Source organism: Populus trichocarpa, chromosome 2 (genome assembly GCF_000002775.5).
Source record: "Populus trichocarpa isolate Nisqually-1 chromosome 2, P.trichocarpa_v4.1, whole genome shotgun sequence".
In the NCBI taxonomy this organism is placed as follows: Eukaryota; Viridiplantae; Streptophyta; class Magnoliopsida; order Malpighiales; family Salicaceae; genus Populus; species Populus trichocarpa.
Window position 1 is genome coordinate 15420958 of NC_037286.2, and position 15718 is coordinate 15436675.

General features: G+C 30.9%; 1 protein-coding gene across 1 annotated transcript; it reads right to left on the minus strand.

The window, feature by feature from the left end:
* Positions 1-9213: 9213 nt before the first annotated feature.
* LOC7460479 (gibberellin 2-beta-dioxygenase 2) lies at positions 9214-12776 on the minus strand. Its single transcript, XM_002301494.4, has 3 exons — positions 12207-12776; positions 10010-10361; positions 9214-9777 (listed from the first exon to the last, which is right to left on the minus strand). The coding sequence occupies exons 1-3, from the start codon at positions 12584-12586 to the stop codon at positions 9514-9516; spliced, it is 996 nt and encodes a 331-aa protein (XP_002301530.4). The 5' UTR covers positions 12587-12776; the 3' UTR covers positions 9214-9513.
* Between the last annotated feature and the right edge of the window lie 2942 nt (positions 12777-15718).

Genomic DNA, 15718 nt, shown 5'->3' on the forward strand with positions numbered 1-15718 from the left:
AGTTTTCTTTCATAAATTTGGAGTTGATTACAAGGAAACATTTGCTCATATGGAAAAATTGACTATTCTCCAAGTCGTATTATCCATTGCAATCAATCATGGCTGGTCATTATATCAAATGGATGTAAAAAATGCATTCTTACATGGAGACCTTTAAGAAAAAGTGTTCATGAAACTACCTCTTAGATATCCATAGAGTAATTATCTTAATCTGGTTTACAAACTTTATAAAATCATTTATGGACTAAAGTAGAGTCCACGAGCATGGCATGCAAAGCTAAGTATTGCACTAAAAGCTCTTAGTTTTATAAAAAGCAATGCTAATTCTTCTCTATTTGTCCGGCAGAATTCAAAAGACAAACTTGTTGTACTTGTCTATGTAGATGATTTAATCATCACTGGGAATAATAGAGAGTTTGCCACAAAATTAAAGAATGATCTGCAGCAACAATTCTTAATTAAAGATATTGGGAAACTAAAGTACTTCTTAGGAATTGAAATGACAACTTCCAGCAAAGGTTTCTTTCTAAATCAACGGAAGTATATTCTAGACTTATTACAAGATGTTGAGATATTACATGTTAAGCCATTACTCCTCTAAACAATAAGCTCAAATTGGACTCCTCAAGCAAACCTCTCATGTCATTCACCACTTATCAAAGGATTGTTGACAAATTAATTTACTTAACAATCATTAGAACAGACATTACCTTTGTTGTTAGTTTATTAAGCCAATACATGCATGCTCCCACAATCCAGCATCTTGGCATGATGAAATGCATTTTATGATATTTGAAAGGGACTTTTGGTTGCGACATTGTTATAACACACAATGGGCACACAGACATTATGGGCTATACAGACTCTGATTGGGCAACTAATGCATTAGATAAACGATCTACCACTAGATATTGCATGGTAATTTAGTGTCTTGGAAAAACAATAAACAACATGTGGTCACACGCTCAAGTGTTGAAGCTGAATACCGTATAATGACATCTGCTTTATGTGAATTAATTTGGCTCAAGAATTTACTTGCAAATCTCGGTTTCTATAGTCATACACCAATGACATTGTTTTGTGATAATCAAGTTGCCATGCATATTGCGACTAGTCCAGTGTTTCATGAACGCATAAAACACCTTGAAGTGGATTGTCATTATATTCATCAGTAAGTTCAAGCTAAACTTATTCAGACTACGTATGTCCACACTTATGATCAACTAGCTGATATGTTTACCAAAATCCTACCTTTTGGCCAGTTTCAATGGTTGTTAAGTAAGGTTGGATCAGCTAATCCATTTGATCCAGCTTGAGGGGGAGTCTTGAAGATATTACAGATTAATGGCTAATATATGGAAGATCTTTGTAGTTATTATAGCACCTATGATATGTTATCTATTACCTAGTTTAGATGATCTTGTAATTACTATATATTCTTCCTAGAATCAAAGATATAATCATATCATTAGTTGTTGTATTAGGTTCTGATTCTAGTTCATATATACTTGTATAATTCTATCAATAAAAGTTATGATTAGAGATTGTAATTCTCAAAGTTTTTTTGTATATATTATTGGATCCAAATAGTTATGAATTTAAATTTTATTATTATATTTTTAAAAAAATTAAAATTTCATTATAAAATAAAATAGAGTGGATTTATACACATTCAAGTTCCAAGAATTTTTTTTAAATGATGTATTAGAAAGTTAAATATAAAGTTATTTTAAATTTTACCTAATAATTTAAATTTTTAAATTGAAATAATACTTTTACCTATTTCATCAACTTTAATTTAATTTGCTTAGCTAATACATGTTTCATCAACGTTAATTAATTTGATTGGCTGATACAAAAAAAAAACCTTAGGTATCAAGATCAAAGTAAATACATTGGTGCCGAGGGCGTGACAATCCAATCAATTTGTTTTAATAAGTAGTGTTCATCGTTGGCTAAATTAATTGAAATACTGATTTTTGCAATATATACTAAAACTAAAAAACTAAAATTTCAAATTCTAAGGGGTGTAGCCCAACTGGTCAGGTTCTGGGTTTGCTCTTCAGGGGTCACTAGTTTGAGTGTTACAAACCTCAGGGCAACTGGAGGTTTACCTTATCGTTAACTTCAAGGTTTTCGAAGATTAGTCGAGGTGCACGTAAACTGCTCCGGACACCCACGGATACAAAAAAAATAAAAATAAAGAAAGAAACTAAAATTTCATGCATTATCTTTCAAAGTGGTGAAAGTGAAACTATCCCTCTCCATTGAGAAAACTCTTCATTCACTTATATAAGTTAATATTGATATATGCTTTCAAGATTTGATTTGACTAAAAATTAGGACGTAACATATGAATTGGCAATTGCATGTTGAATTCTCAAGCTCGGCTATCACCATGACAGTACCGATAAAGGGGTCTGCATCAAGTGGGCCGAAATATATGCGTACAAAATTGGGCAAATGATTTTTTACCCAAAACCATTTCATAAATCAACGTGCTTGCGCAGAGTCTTTGGTCTCATGTAATTTTTCTAGGTATACTAATTGAATCAGTTCAACAATGCTCCTCTTCTAAGCCGCAAAATTAGATCAGACATCATGTTAAGTGAAAAATTTTAATTACATACTCTTATAGGAAAAACAAAATCCACCATGTATAAGTTAAGATATGTTGTAATTAAAAAACAATGAATAGAAACAAAGTACAACTTGAGACGTATACGGACATGGTTTTTAAAAATATCTCCTCAATATAGAAAATAAGAGTTATAGAAACAATGACAAGATAGAAAGGAAATACTAGCAAGCCTTGCAAATATAAAAAAATAATAGTATGATTTTTGTGTTTTTGCTTTTTTTAACTGTAAAAATGCATCTATATATAGGGTGCTAATATATAACAGTTAGACAAAAAATAAATTAAAAAATTATTACAACAGTTAAATAAATAAAAGAGCTATTAAAGAATTAAAGAGTTGTATCTATTAAAAAAGTTAAAAAAAATTGTTAAGATTTTATGACTGTTAGAAAAAAATTATTTGGTTTCATAAAAAAATAAAATAAACAGATTTTTATGAAGTTTGAGAGATTTATTTATATTTTCTAACGATCAGGTTAGGTAATAGAACCAGTAAAGTCTATCTGTAGATCAACGACCAGCCATCTTCAAATAAGATGAACTGAAAAAGGAATTAATGCATCTTATTTATCAACTAAATTAATTCTTAAAAATTTGAATGATAATTTTATTAATTAGAAAAACAGGAATGTGCATATTGTAATTTTATTTTATTTTTAAATGATATTGCATAGTTAGTTTTGACAATGTGCTAGAATTAGCTATAATCAATTTTAAAAAGGTTGTTATGATAGTTGAAGAGACACATTTTTTCCCTTAATTTCTTAAATTTAATTTTTAAAACCAATAATTAAAATAATTTATTAAATTTCTTTCAATATTCAAGATTAATTTTATAATTGTGTTTTTAAGATTGTCTGAAAAGAATACTTAAATTGTATGAATATATTTTTTATTGTTGAAAAAAAAAAAGAAATAGTTAGGAATATATATTTCAGAAAGTAAACGAAAGACATTGCCGCCTCATACCGTTCATAGGCAAATAATGTTTTGTAGATATGGTTAAGCTGAGATTTATGACCAGTCCAAATGTACTGTAACCTAATCTTAATAATCATTAGGGTGCTGGATTGCTACATCCTACCACTGCCATTCCAAGCTACGGCTGCCAACATGGTCCAAGTTCAGCTTCATTGAAAACATTTAGTCAAATATTAAAAAATTAATAATTTCAAGTTGAACTAATTCCTTGAAAAACATAGTCAAATAATAAAAAATAACATCTTTGAAAACTATTTAAAAAACATTTCTTTAGTATTTGATATATAAGCAAGGTAGATTAATATTGAAAAGAAAAGGATAGAAATATTGGTGGGGCAAATAATTTTTCTTTTTTCAAACTTTTTTTTTGTAGTAAAATATTTTTCATTAATTAATTTTTTATGTGAATCAACATAAAAATGTAAGGAAATTATTTTATGTGAAACAAACGGAGTAAATTTCAAAACTATGTTCTAATTATATAAGGATGCTTCTTTATTTTTTTTCATTTTTTACCTTTTAAATATTATATTTTACAAATCTTAAAATTGATATCATGAAAAAATATTGTCATTAAAAAGGACCAAAATAAGGATGCTTAAGACACACAACAACTTCGTTTGTCATATTAGAATCAATTCTCACTTGATCACTAAAACTAATATTCATTTAATTGGCTACTAGATTCCCCACTTAAAATTCCAACCCTCTTCTTAGAGTATAAAGTAGATGAAAACAGCATAAGATAAATTAGAAGCACAAGCAACATAATTTTTTGACGAATATGATTATCATATAAAAATTCTAATTTAAAATTTTATTACTAAATAATATCTCTAATAAAAACTTTATATTATAGCTCTTCTAGGATGCTTGTGTACTAGAAAGAAAATAATTCTAAACCAAATTAAAAAAATCATAAATCAATTAGAAAAATATTACAAATCTCAAATAGTAACTTCTAGGTCTTATTTGAAGAACTTCCTGATTTAAGATGGCTATAAAATCTTAACCCTATAGAAAACATGGCCTTTAGAATGTCCTGGAAAATTTTCAGCTCAATTCAAATATTGAATCAAAATTTATGCCTATTAAAATGAGGTTGCGTGTTAAGAAAAAAAAAATCTTGCATCAATCTCTCTGGGTTTGAGAGAACTCGTCTTTAATTTCTAGCCATCCATCTACCTACACTATCGTTATTGTCGACCATTAAAGGTTATGTTAATACCATTGCACTCCATTGACATCTAGCGTACTCGCATTGTATAGTTAACCAACTCATATAAAGTATGTCGGGAATCAACTCTCAAACAATTCTAGTTTTTACAAAACCATTAATAGTTGTTAATGGCTTATTCTATATTATGCTTTTTCTCACATCATTGTGATTCTTTACAATATCTTTGTTCCCTTTCTTCTCTTTCTTCTCCAAAAACTATTATAAAAACAATATGTTTTACCCTTGCTATAAATAGTTGTCCCCTCTCTTTTAGACGTCAACATTATACACTTCCTTTTTATGTTGAGTATATAAATATTACAGTGTCTATCATGTATGATATTTTTGTCATATTACCATGGCCTACCTAACATTAGATGACAAACATCTATAGAAACCACATCTACCAAACATCATCAAAATATCTCTTACTCATAGAAAACAAATCAATATAGAATTTGTTCGTGATTACCTAACATTAGATCACATACATCTATAGAAACCACTTCACACAAAGAAACCACTTCACACAAAACACCATTAAAATATCTCTTACTTATAGAAAACAGATCAAGATAGCATTTGTTCATGATTACCTTATTTTCTCAGCACAACTAATTTAGTTTGTAAGGCCTAGAATGTTTTCTTAACTTGACATGTAACTTCTCTACTGTCTCAGCCGACTTCATATTCTCACAATTACCATTGTCGATAGTTAGATTATATACCTTGTTCTTGATGGTGCAAGTTGATTGAAACAGACTAGTTTGTAGCTAATCCTCGATTAAATCACCCATAAGACCAAGAAAAATCTTTCAGATGATTAAGGTAGCACCACTATCATCTTAGAAAACTTTTTAACAACCATATGAACCATCATAAGAAATATACCCCACCTTTTTTATCAAGTTTTTCTAACAATAAATTTTTACCTAGACAACTCTCTAATATATGACACTTAGAAATTTGATGTCTTAACTCACCACGTTGAAACACTAAATTTTAAACCACATCAAGAATCAAAACTATCTTGGCGTGCACATCATCGAATGATGGGTTTTCCTCCTGGATCGAGGGAGTTTGGGATTAATCATAAAATTATAATTTTGAAGAAGTCCTATCATGGTCACTGGAAAACTTAATTGTCTTTGAGAATCTAAACAAGGGGACTAGTAATGAAAGGGAAAGACGCATCACCCCTAGTGCATCCTATCTATGGTAAGCAACATTGTTGATTGATTGTTTTTCTAGGTTATGTTTCTATATGTTGGTTTATCTAAGTTTCAAAGCAAGTCTCTTTTCATGTGGAAGTCTCTACCTTATCGGGTTAAATCCTAACCATTCTAGGACCTAAATTTTAGCATTGCATTTATTTCTTACTTCGTATCTTTAACACATCATATACCTTAAAGTGTAATTTTATACCCCTAAATAATAAAATTTACAGCTAATTTCTAACATTTATTCTATTAATTCATTAAATTTAATATCAGGAGTATACATTATTTTTGGAGTCGCTAACTAATTCTTTAAGCAGACTAATAATTCTAAAATATGCATTGGTTCTAGAGATTTGAGTAAGTGTTTGGTTGTGCTTTCCAAGAAAATATTACATTTGTTTTGTGTTTTCTTCTAAATTGATTTTACACATGACATTTACTATTCAAATTATTTTTTGATTTTATTGACAAGTTATTTATTGTCATTGGATGTTTGTTGAATTAGCATCGAGCCCTGAATCAAGAGTCTTGTAACTTGATGATTGTTTATAGTTTTTTTTTTTTAATTTTTGGTTAAAAGCATTGCACTAGGCCTATATTTGTTTTTAAAACTAAGAGGCTTGTTGACTTGCCTATTAAAACCCAATTTTAATCAAAGCTTATTGTTGACTTGATAAAAACTCGTCAATACTTTAATGAACTAATTATAAGGTAAGAAAACAATGCACAAAGCCTATATTGATCCCTAAAAACTAGAAGACATATTAACCTAACTGTTTTAAACTAAACTTTGATCAAAATATTATGCTATGCTAAGTTGACAAAAACCTGTTAAGGCAATTTTTATTCTTTGTTCAAAAATAAATATTTACACACATAAATACATAAATATTTCAACATTGAGGCCACACCATTATTTCTTGGATAAACTTGTTGCAACCCATTCTCCCAACCCCATTGTAGATTGATTCCAACATTATTCCAACTTTAAAAAATTTCATGTCAACCTCATACCTTAGGGCTTACACATAAAGGTATAGACCCTGAAACTTCAAATGTTTCACAATCATTTGCATTAAATAAGAAATAACAAATATTTTATAAATTATTAATCAACATGTTGAAATTTATTCAAAATTCATTTGGGGTTCGAAATCAACCTAATAGAGTGGTTTAGTGTGACCAAAAGCTGCTAAAAATATTCTAATAGTGGTGACAAGTTGCAAAGACACACATATGAGTTGTAAAGGATGCAACACATAGTTACATGCAATAATAGAGGGTGGAGATGCGTCGGCCACAACAAAAAGTACATTGCTTCTTTGTTTTCCCTTCTAAGCTAGTGGTGACTTTGGAAGTTTTAGCTTTCTTTCTATATTTTTTTTCTTCATTATTGTTTATGTTGCTTTTGCTTCCATCACGGGTTCAGCTGCTTCTAAATCTGTTTAAAATGGTTGTTACAACTAGGTTTTCTTTTACTAATGGCTCCTATGGTGTTCAGCAAGAGGGAGTTTGATCGGTGATGAAAAATGGAGGAGAGGGGCTTTTCAATATGGGAGAAAATAGGTTGTTGTAACGGAGGAAGGCTGGTTGACACAAGGAAGGCTGGCGTTAATGGTGTTGGTGGTTGTGATGGTGGTGGTCGACAAGATAGTGATGGATGACTTTGATGATGAAGAGAAACGAGAGAACGAGGGTTGTCGTGGTTTTCCTTTTTTTGTATTTTTTTCTTCTAATTTTTTTTCTCTTCTCTTTTTTTTTTGTACACACTTTCTTTTTCTTTTTTTTTCTAAAAATTTATCCCTTGTTTATCTACTATTCACTCCCTTTTTTATACTGGATAATATTCCCTTATTAATTCCTACCTTATATTTCCTCTTTTATTCCTTATTCTCTCTTATCTCATCACATTCTACAATCTTCCATATCTTTCTCACCTTATCTTTTTATCTTTAAGTTGCTCAGGGAATGGATTAGAAATGTTAATATTTGTCCCTAATCTCTTCTTTAATTATTACTATACTCACTAAACTTTTTGTTTCTTTGATTTTCATTTTTTTTTCAAAAATTAATTTTTTAAAAAGATTTCTAACATGAAAATGATAAACAGAAAGGTTTAAAATCATGAAATGGCTGAGAATTGGCCAAATTATGTTGAAAATGCTTTTTTGAAAAACAAATTCATATATGGTTGCTTTTTTAATATATGTATATGTATATGTATATGAGATTATATATATTTATGGGATTAAAATTGAGTTATGACAAATATATTCAAATGAAAAAAAATATAAGGATATCAAATGAGTCTTATTTTACATTTTAATTTTAGTAGATAATTTTTTTAAAATGGCTCAACTCAATCACATTGATATTGTAACCTAGAGCAGCTAATGAGTAACGTGGGAGGTTTCAAGATTATATATTGAGATGTGGCATGAATTCAAAACCTTATTTACATGGACTTCACAATAAATAATAGATACCTTATAGACTTACAATTATTTTCTAGGAAAAGAATCTTTGAAGGGTTAGTATTACACTAATCTTAATTTTATATGTTAGAATTAAGATATATTTTCTATAAACACGTGATTAGGTCTAGGTAATTTTTATTTATTTTTGAAGGATGATCTTGAATGCTCTTCTTTGCTAAAAGAGTGGTAGCAAGAGAAATTTATATATAGTGTTGTGAGGATTGAGAGTATTTGAAATTCTGACTTTGAAAGTTCTCTAAAATCTATATTTGCGTTGACTATAGTTATAGACATAATCATACTACATAAAATCATTGTGTTTTTTTTATTTTTTTCTTGTTTTTGTTGTGATATTCTTCAAATGTCCTGTTTGAAAGTGTGGTTGTGGTTGCTTTTTGAAGTGCTTTTCACTTGGAAATGCATCAAAATAATATATTTTTATTTTTTAAAAATTATTTTTGACATCAGCAAATCGAAATGACTCATGTGTCTGTTATTCATATTCACAAAAACAATACTATCATATTTTCAAACAATTGATAACAATAAAAATTCATAAAATGTTGGAAGAATTAGTTTTTAAGAACATCTTTCGTAGATTTTCTATTTATAACAAGAAAGTGGACAGTTTTTTGGTACGTATATTCAAGAATTAAAAGAAAACAAGAGGGAGAATACGTATAAAAATTCACAATACGGTACGACTAAATAAATGCTAGGAACCAAAGTGCTTTGAGAAAGAAAGTAAAAAAGAAGAAAAAAGAGAAAACTCTCCCTCTGCCTTTCCGGATATGTAGAATAATCCTTCGACTTCCGTTCGGACCTATTTACAGCAGCAAAAGCTTCTTTTTTTTCTTTTTTTCTTTCTTTTCTTTGTCTCTTAATGCTTTCTATCCCCTCCAACAAGTACGATAATGAAAGGAACCCTTATATACGGAAGGCCAATTACATTTAATATAAATCTTGTAAATTAAATCAAGAAGCAAATTTTTCTGTGGCATGAATCTTGAAGAGGTCAAGACGCGTATCTCTCAATCGCAGAGAATAGGCAGCTTTCTTGAATTCACTCCAAGTGAAGGGTTTGTAGAGGCTTGGATTTTGTGGCAAGACCAGCTGTGGAGGCGGAGAGATCCATGCGTTAAGCGGTGGCGCCCCAAAGTACATCATTGACATTCTTGGCTTCCCCGAGCTCGCCAACACTCTGTGTCTAACGCTTTCAAACCTCCCATTCGTTAAAACCTAGAAATCGATGCCATGAGGAGCACAAAGTTTAGCAGCTAATTGAGGAGATTTGGTAGCATATGTTTTCTTTTCTTTCAAAATAATGGTAAAAGAGAATTTAATTCACTAATTAGCATTATACATCAAGCCAATAGAATTCTTACACCTCATGAAACATGTTTACACCATCAATTTATAATATTCTAATCACAAGATGATTTTCATAAGAAAATGACTGATCGTTACGAACCTGGAAGGCATCCCCCACGATCACATAGAATCCGGTGGGGTCAGGAGGAACAGGGACCCACAAGCCATCACGCAAATAAATTTGGAGGCCCCCAACGTCGTTGGATCGCAAGATGGTCAAGATTTGAGGGTCGGAGTGCTCGCCAAAACCAATTGTTTTAGGTGATGGGTCCCAGTCCATGATCTCTTCGAATGCAGGGTAGTGATTAAGTCTAAGAACAGAATCGCTGTGGACATCTCTGATGAACCTGCTGAATGCACGTTTATCCGGGACCCACAAGCCCTCAGCCGTTAGATCAAGAATCTCACACGCCAGTTGCTTAACCGCTTGTATGTAATCATTCACCACGCAGCTGTATAAATCGCAATGCCAGTGCTGAGCAAGCAAGGAAAAAAAGGAAAAAGCACACTAACATTTCACCACCCTCAAAAAAAAAAAAAAAAAAAAAAAAACTTTTGCAGAATATTTTTTCATTACGAATAAAATTGTTGTTCCCATTTTTCTCTTTTTTATATAATAAAAAGAATAAAATACGCAGCTTGAAATCATAGGAGTAATTACTAGCAAGAACCCACACAAGAATGATAATGTCGTGTATCTCTAGCCTAATGTAATTGGTTCAATGTAGGCTCGATTTGGAGCACGACAAGATCCATTCTTATGATACATATAAAACCCATTCTTATGATCTCTTCTTGCCAGTGCAATAATGCAAGATTGACTGTTGCAGGACAGCAATCACCTGCATGCTTTCTACAAGCAGATGTGTCTCGTGAAGAAGAAGAAGAAGAAGAACAAGAGCAAGAAGAAAAAGCAACGAAGAGGAAAACATCAATTATACACAAAAATTGAAGCAATTATGCTTGAAAAATCGAATCCTGTGATTCTAATGCGATGGTTGGGTGCGAATGATTTGTTTAATTAAAAATCAATTAAACGAAAACTTGATTTTAATATATAAAAAATGAATTCAAGATACTCTTCCTGTTCAAGAAAGGGAAAGGTGGGAACAATATTTAATCTTTTTAGTACATTGTGCTGACTCTTCGTAATTCCTAAGATTGTTTTAGGAGTCAAGTTGGACCGTTTTAGGCCCCACAATTATACATATATATAAAGAAACATGTCATATGGCTAATAGTTGTTGACAGAACAATGAGCTAATTAAGGCATGGTTTCCCTTCAATCGCAAGTTGGAAGCATCAACTTGGGAACCGGAAAGAAATCAGGTTGTTTTCATGATTGATTTTTTTCATGAAAATATTCATTAATAAAAAAGCAACTAGAGTGGGCAAAGCTTGCCAAACAAACCAGTTATTATAGAATTCCGTTTTAAATGTTATTTACTGAATAGTTAAACTTTTTTTATTTAAAATTAATTTTTTATATATTTTTTTTGGATATGCTAACATCAAAAATAAATTTAAAAATAAAAAATATTATTCTAAAATATTTTTAAACAATAAATATCTTAAAAAACAACTATTATTGTAATATCAAACACACATTTTGAGATTCGATGCCCTTGAAAGAGTCTCAAGAAGAAGGTTGACTTTTTAGAGTTATAGTCGTTGTGTTGTCTCTCTATCTATTTATCTAAATATATATATAATTGATGAACATATATATTAATTACAGTTAATGAGGTAAACGGAACTCTTGGGTATATTAAATTAATAGAAAAAATATAAATTGGAAGTCTATTATTGATGTTATATTTAACTTGTAATAATTTCTTGTTGATAAAGGAAAGATGTCTTTTTCTAGGATACCAAGCATTTGCAATAAACAATCTTCCACCGTTTCATTTTCATAATTGAATTCCCTTGCCCACCGTCCCGATGTTCCATTTAACGACTAGAGTTCTTTAAAAATGGTGCAACCGTTATCATATAATATTAAATTATACAATAAAAAAACCCGTTGAAAATGAATCAAGCACACCACAAACTAAGCATAAACCCAGGGAACCTGTATCACATTGTTGGAACAGAAAGCTAAAAACCTTCTTCCCTACCCAGCAATTGATCATCCTGTCATTAATGAATATATGTGTAATGCATTTTCATGATTTATGATCCACATAAGAACAACATATATATATATATATATACACACAAGATACCTAACAGTTCTGCTGAATTATTGATCGATGACGTGAATATTAGAGAAGATATTCGGAACATGTATAAATTACCTGAATTCTGAAGGGTCATTTGAGATGGTTTTGGATCTTTCAAAGACGGAGAGAGGATTGGCGTGGAGGAGAAGATATTCAAGCTCGCCCATGTCACCATTGCAGCCAATATTTTTGCAACCATAGCCAAAAGGACTAGCAGGTCCAGCTCGGTGCTTTTCCGTGGCTGGTTTTGAGAAAAAATGAGCAGCTTCCTCCTCCATTCTGGTTACGACCTCCTTACTGACCCCATGATTCGTCACTTTGAAGAATCCATATTCTTCACATGCCCTTACGATCAGTTTCGATACGTTTGACCTATCAAGAGAGAGATCAACAGTAGGAATTCCAAAGGCCTTCGTTTTTCTGGTTCGTGCTGGAGTTGGAGAAGGAACTACCATTCCTGCTTATAATTAGGGAAGGAAGGAAGGAAGGAAGGAAGAAAACTATCAATCCAGAATTTGAAGCTCGAAGGTATGATCGATAATGGTCGAGGGCGCTACCTCTTATACATAAGAGAGGAGTGGCGGAGAGCGAGGGAGAGGTAATTAATATTATAATCTAAGACTAGGTTGACACTTTCGGTTAATTTCATATACTTGATTTAAATAGAGATCAACGAGCATATATAGGAGACATCGACTTTGATACGTGTGACAGTCCAACATGTTTTTTTATTTCTTTTCTATTTATTTATTTTACGGCAGATATATATGTCTTCAGATTAAATTTCTTATGAAAGATTAACTCTCACGATTTTGATCCCAGTTTTGAATAATATTGTAGGGGAAAATAAAGGCACAGTACTTCTTCGCTATCATACCATCCAGTGCGAAGGTCGGACAGAAAATACTGCTGCAAGAGAGACTAAGCTGGGTGTGCTTAACAATGGAAACTATTTTTCTTCTTCATTTTCTGTTTTTCTTTTCTTTTTCAGTAAAAAATTAAATAATATGTTCATTGTTAAGAATAAAGATGGATTTTTTTTATCTAAATTAAGAACACACCAAGATTATAGCTGTTTTTCATATAAAAAAATCAAATTCATAACTTAATTATAATAGTCATTGTTTAATATAAAAAGATTATGTTGTTAATTTCAAAAAAAAAACTTTATATTATATTTATAATAAAGATTAAATTCATGACACTAACTAAATATAAGGAAAAAAATTGTATTTTTCACCTTTTTTTATTTCAAAATTAAGTAGTGAAAACTTATAAAGAAAAACTATGAAGAATTTCTAAAATGTGCTTTCTAAATTCAATTTTAAAAGCTCTATTAAATAGAGAAATGTTACATCTAAATAGAAAGTCTCAGTTTTTCTTTTATAAACTCTAAATCTTTAAAGAATTAGAATATTAATTCGAGCAGAAAAAGAAAAGGAGAAAAGGAAAGAATAAATCCACATCAGCAGATAAAGGGCGTGCGCTCGGAGGAACAAGAGAAAACAAGGGCAGCGAAGTGGCTTCCATTAGGCGGGGGGAGGAGGCTGGGGCCACCCTGGGTAGCGGCTGTTTGTCTCCCTCTAATTGTATTTTGTTAACAACGCTATGTGAAAGCGTGTGAGCGTCAAGCTCCATGGGCTTAATTCTAATTTACGCGTAATTTGACCATTCCATCTTTGACTTGCCATGATTTTCAATCTTTTCTGCCTTTGATTTTTGTGGTCGCACATGAGGGGTGGTTAGTTTACGAAGCAAACGATCTTGAATCGTTCGTCTTCCTAAATTGAAAAATCCACACTGCACGCTCTGAGATTCCTTCTACAAATTATTTAACCAAATGTTTGTCAGTTCTTGTTACAATATGTTTAATTACTCCGTCTGGTCTCGACAAATGAAGACCATTGCCGTTCGAAGAGTTGATTCGTGCCTAACAAAGTAATTGTTTTTCTTTGCACATTGTTTGTTTCTCAACGATGTTTTCGTACTGCTTTGATATGCGGATGTTAAAAATAAATTTAAAAATTTTTAAAAATATATTATTTTGATTTATTTCTAAATAAAAAAATACTTTAAAAAGTAACCATTATTACGATACCAGACACGCTTTTGGTGTATATACCCGACAACGCATTAATATCATGATATCAATAAAATTAGGTTTCCTACATGTAAAATGAACAAATGGTATCTCTAGGTTTTTTTATTTTCCCTTATAGACGGACATAATGAAGGCAAAACTCAAATTCGACATCTTATCCCCTTTCCCTTATCTCTCACGAAGGAGTCCCACTAGACCATCGCCAATCAAAAAGTGTTGTTGAACCGATTATACCTAGCAAACTATTCGAATCAAAAAAAGATTGTCTCAAAAGTTCATGTATATCTTTATTGCTGATTTGACGAATAAGGTTTTTTTCTTTTTTTTGACGATTTAGTTTTTATTTTTATGCTTAAACATGAAGATCAAATCTGGCGTGATTTTGTTGGAAATATTTTTAAAGATTCGTCAATATATTCCACATAATTTACTAACTTGTTATATGTCACCAACATCATTATCTAACTAATTACTTTAACCATCTTCACAACAATAATAAATTAAAGCTTCGTTGCTATCATTATTATCACCTTATTACTATAACCTTCTCTCACTACCAGAAAATCAGTGAAAATCAATAAAATCACCGACAAAATTTTTTATCGGTAATTTTTACTGATGGATATAAATTCGTCTCTAATTTTATCGGTATATACCGACAGACCTTTGCTGTCGGTAATAATTACCGACGACATAGATTCCGTCGGCAATACGGTCGGTATATACCGACCGTATTGCCGACGGAATACATCGATTTTTGCAAAGTTGCAACGGTGTGATGATGTGGATTTTTTTCAGACGATTTTTCAGACGAAATGACCGAGAGATTCAAACTGGGATCTCCATACAGTGACGTGGCACATTCATCGGTGGTTATCTATTGTTTGGAACTATAGTTTTGTTATGTATATATAAGACAAACTATTGCAGCAATATTAAAAATATAAAACAATCAAATCACATACCATTATCTGAAAAAAAAAAAAAAGTTCTAAATAATTAGAGCAATGAAAATATCATTCTTATCTTTTGATAAACTTCCAGCAGAAATAGAAGGACATTGATATCAAGGATTATATTATTTATCCTTAAAGCTAATTATATATCCCTATGTGCAAATAATTTTAATACAAGTAATCTCCATTAATTCTAACACCACCTTATTAAGAAATTGCACTACCGATCAAAGGTCTAATTAGTTCTTTCTCGTTGTTTTAACCCTTAACTATACATTATAAAATACAAAGAAAAACCCTAGATTATTCCTTTAAAATCAGATTTTTTTTTTTGTAAAATCCAAATATTGAGCCAAGCAAGCGAATATGGTTTAATCTCGAAGTTCGTATACTTAGGGTCTCTCTCCACTAAAAGTGTTGGCACCACAAGGACTCAATTTTAACTTCTTAAGTCACCCTATACAAGCCATTAAAAAAAAAAAAATATTGTGATCTTGTAATGTGGGATTGGAGTTTTAGATTTGAAAAAT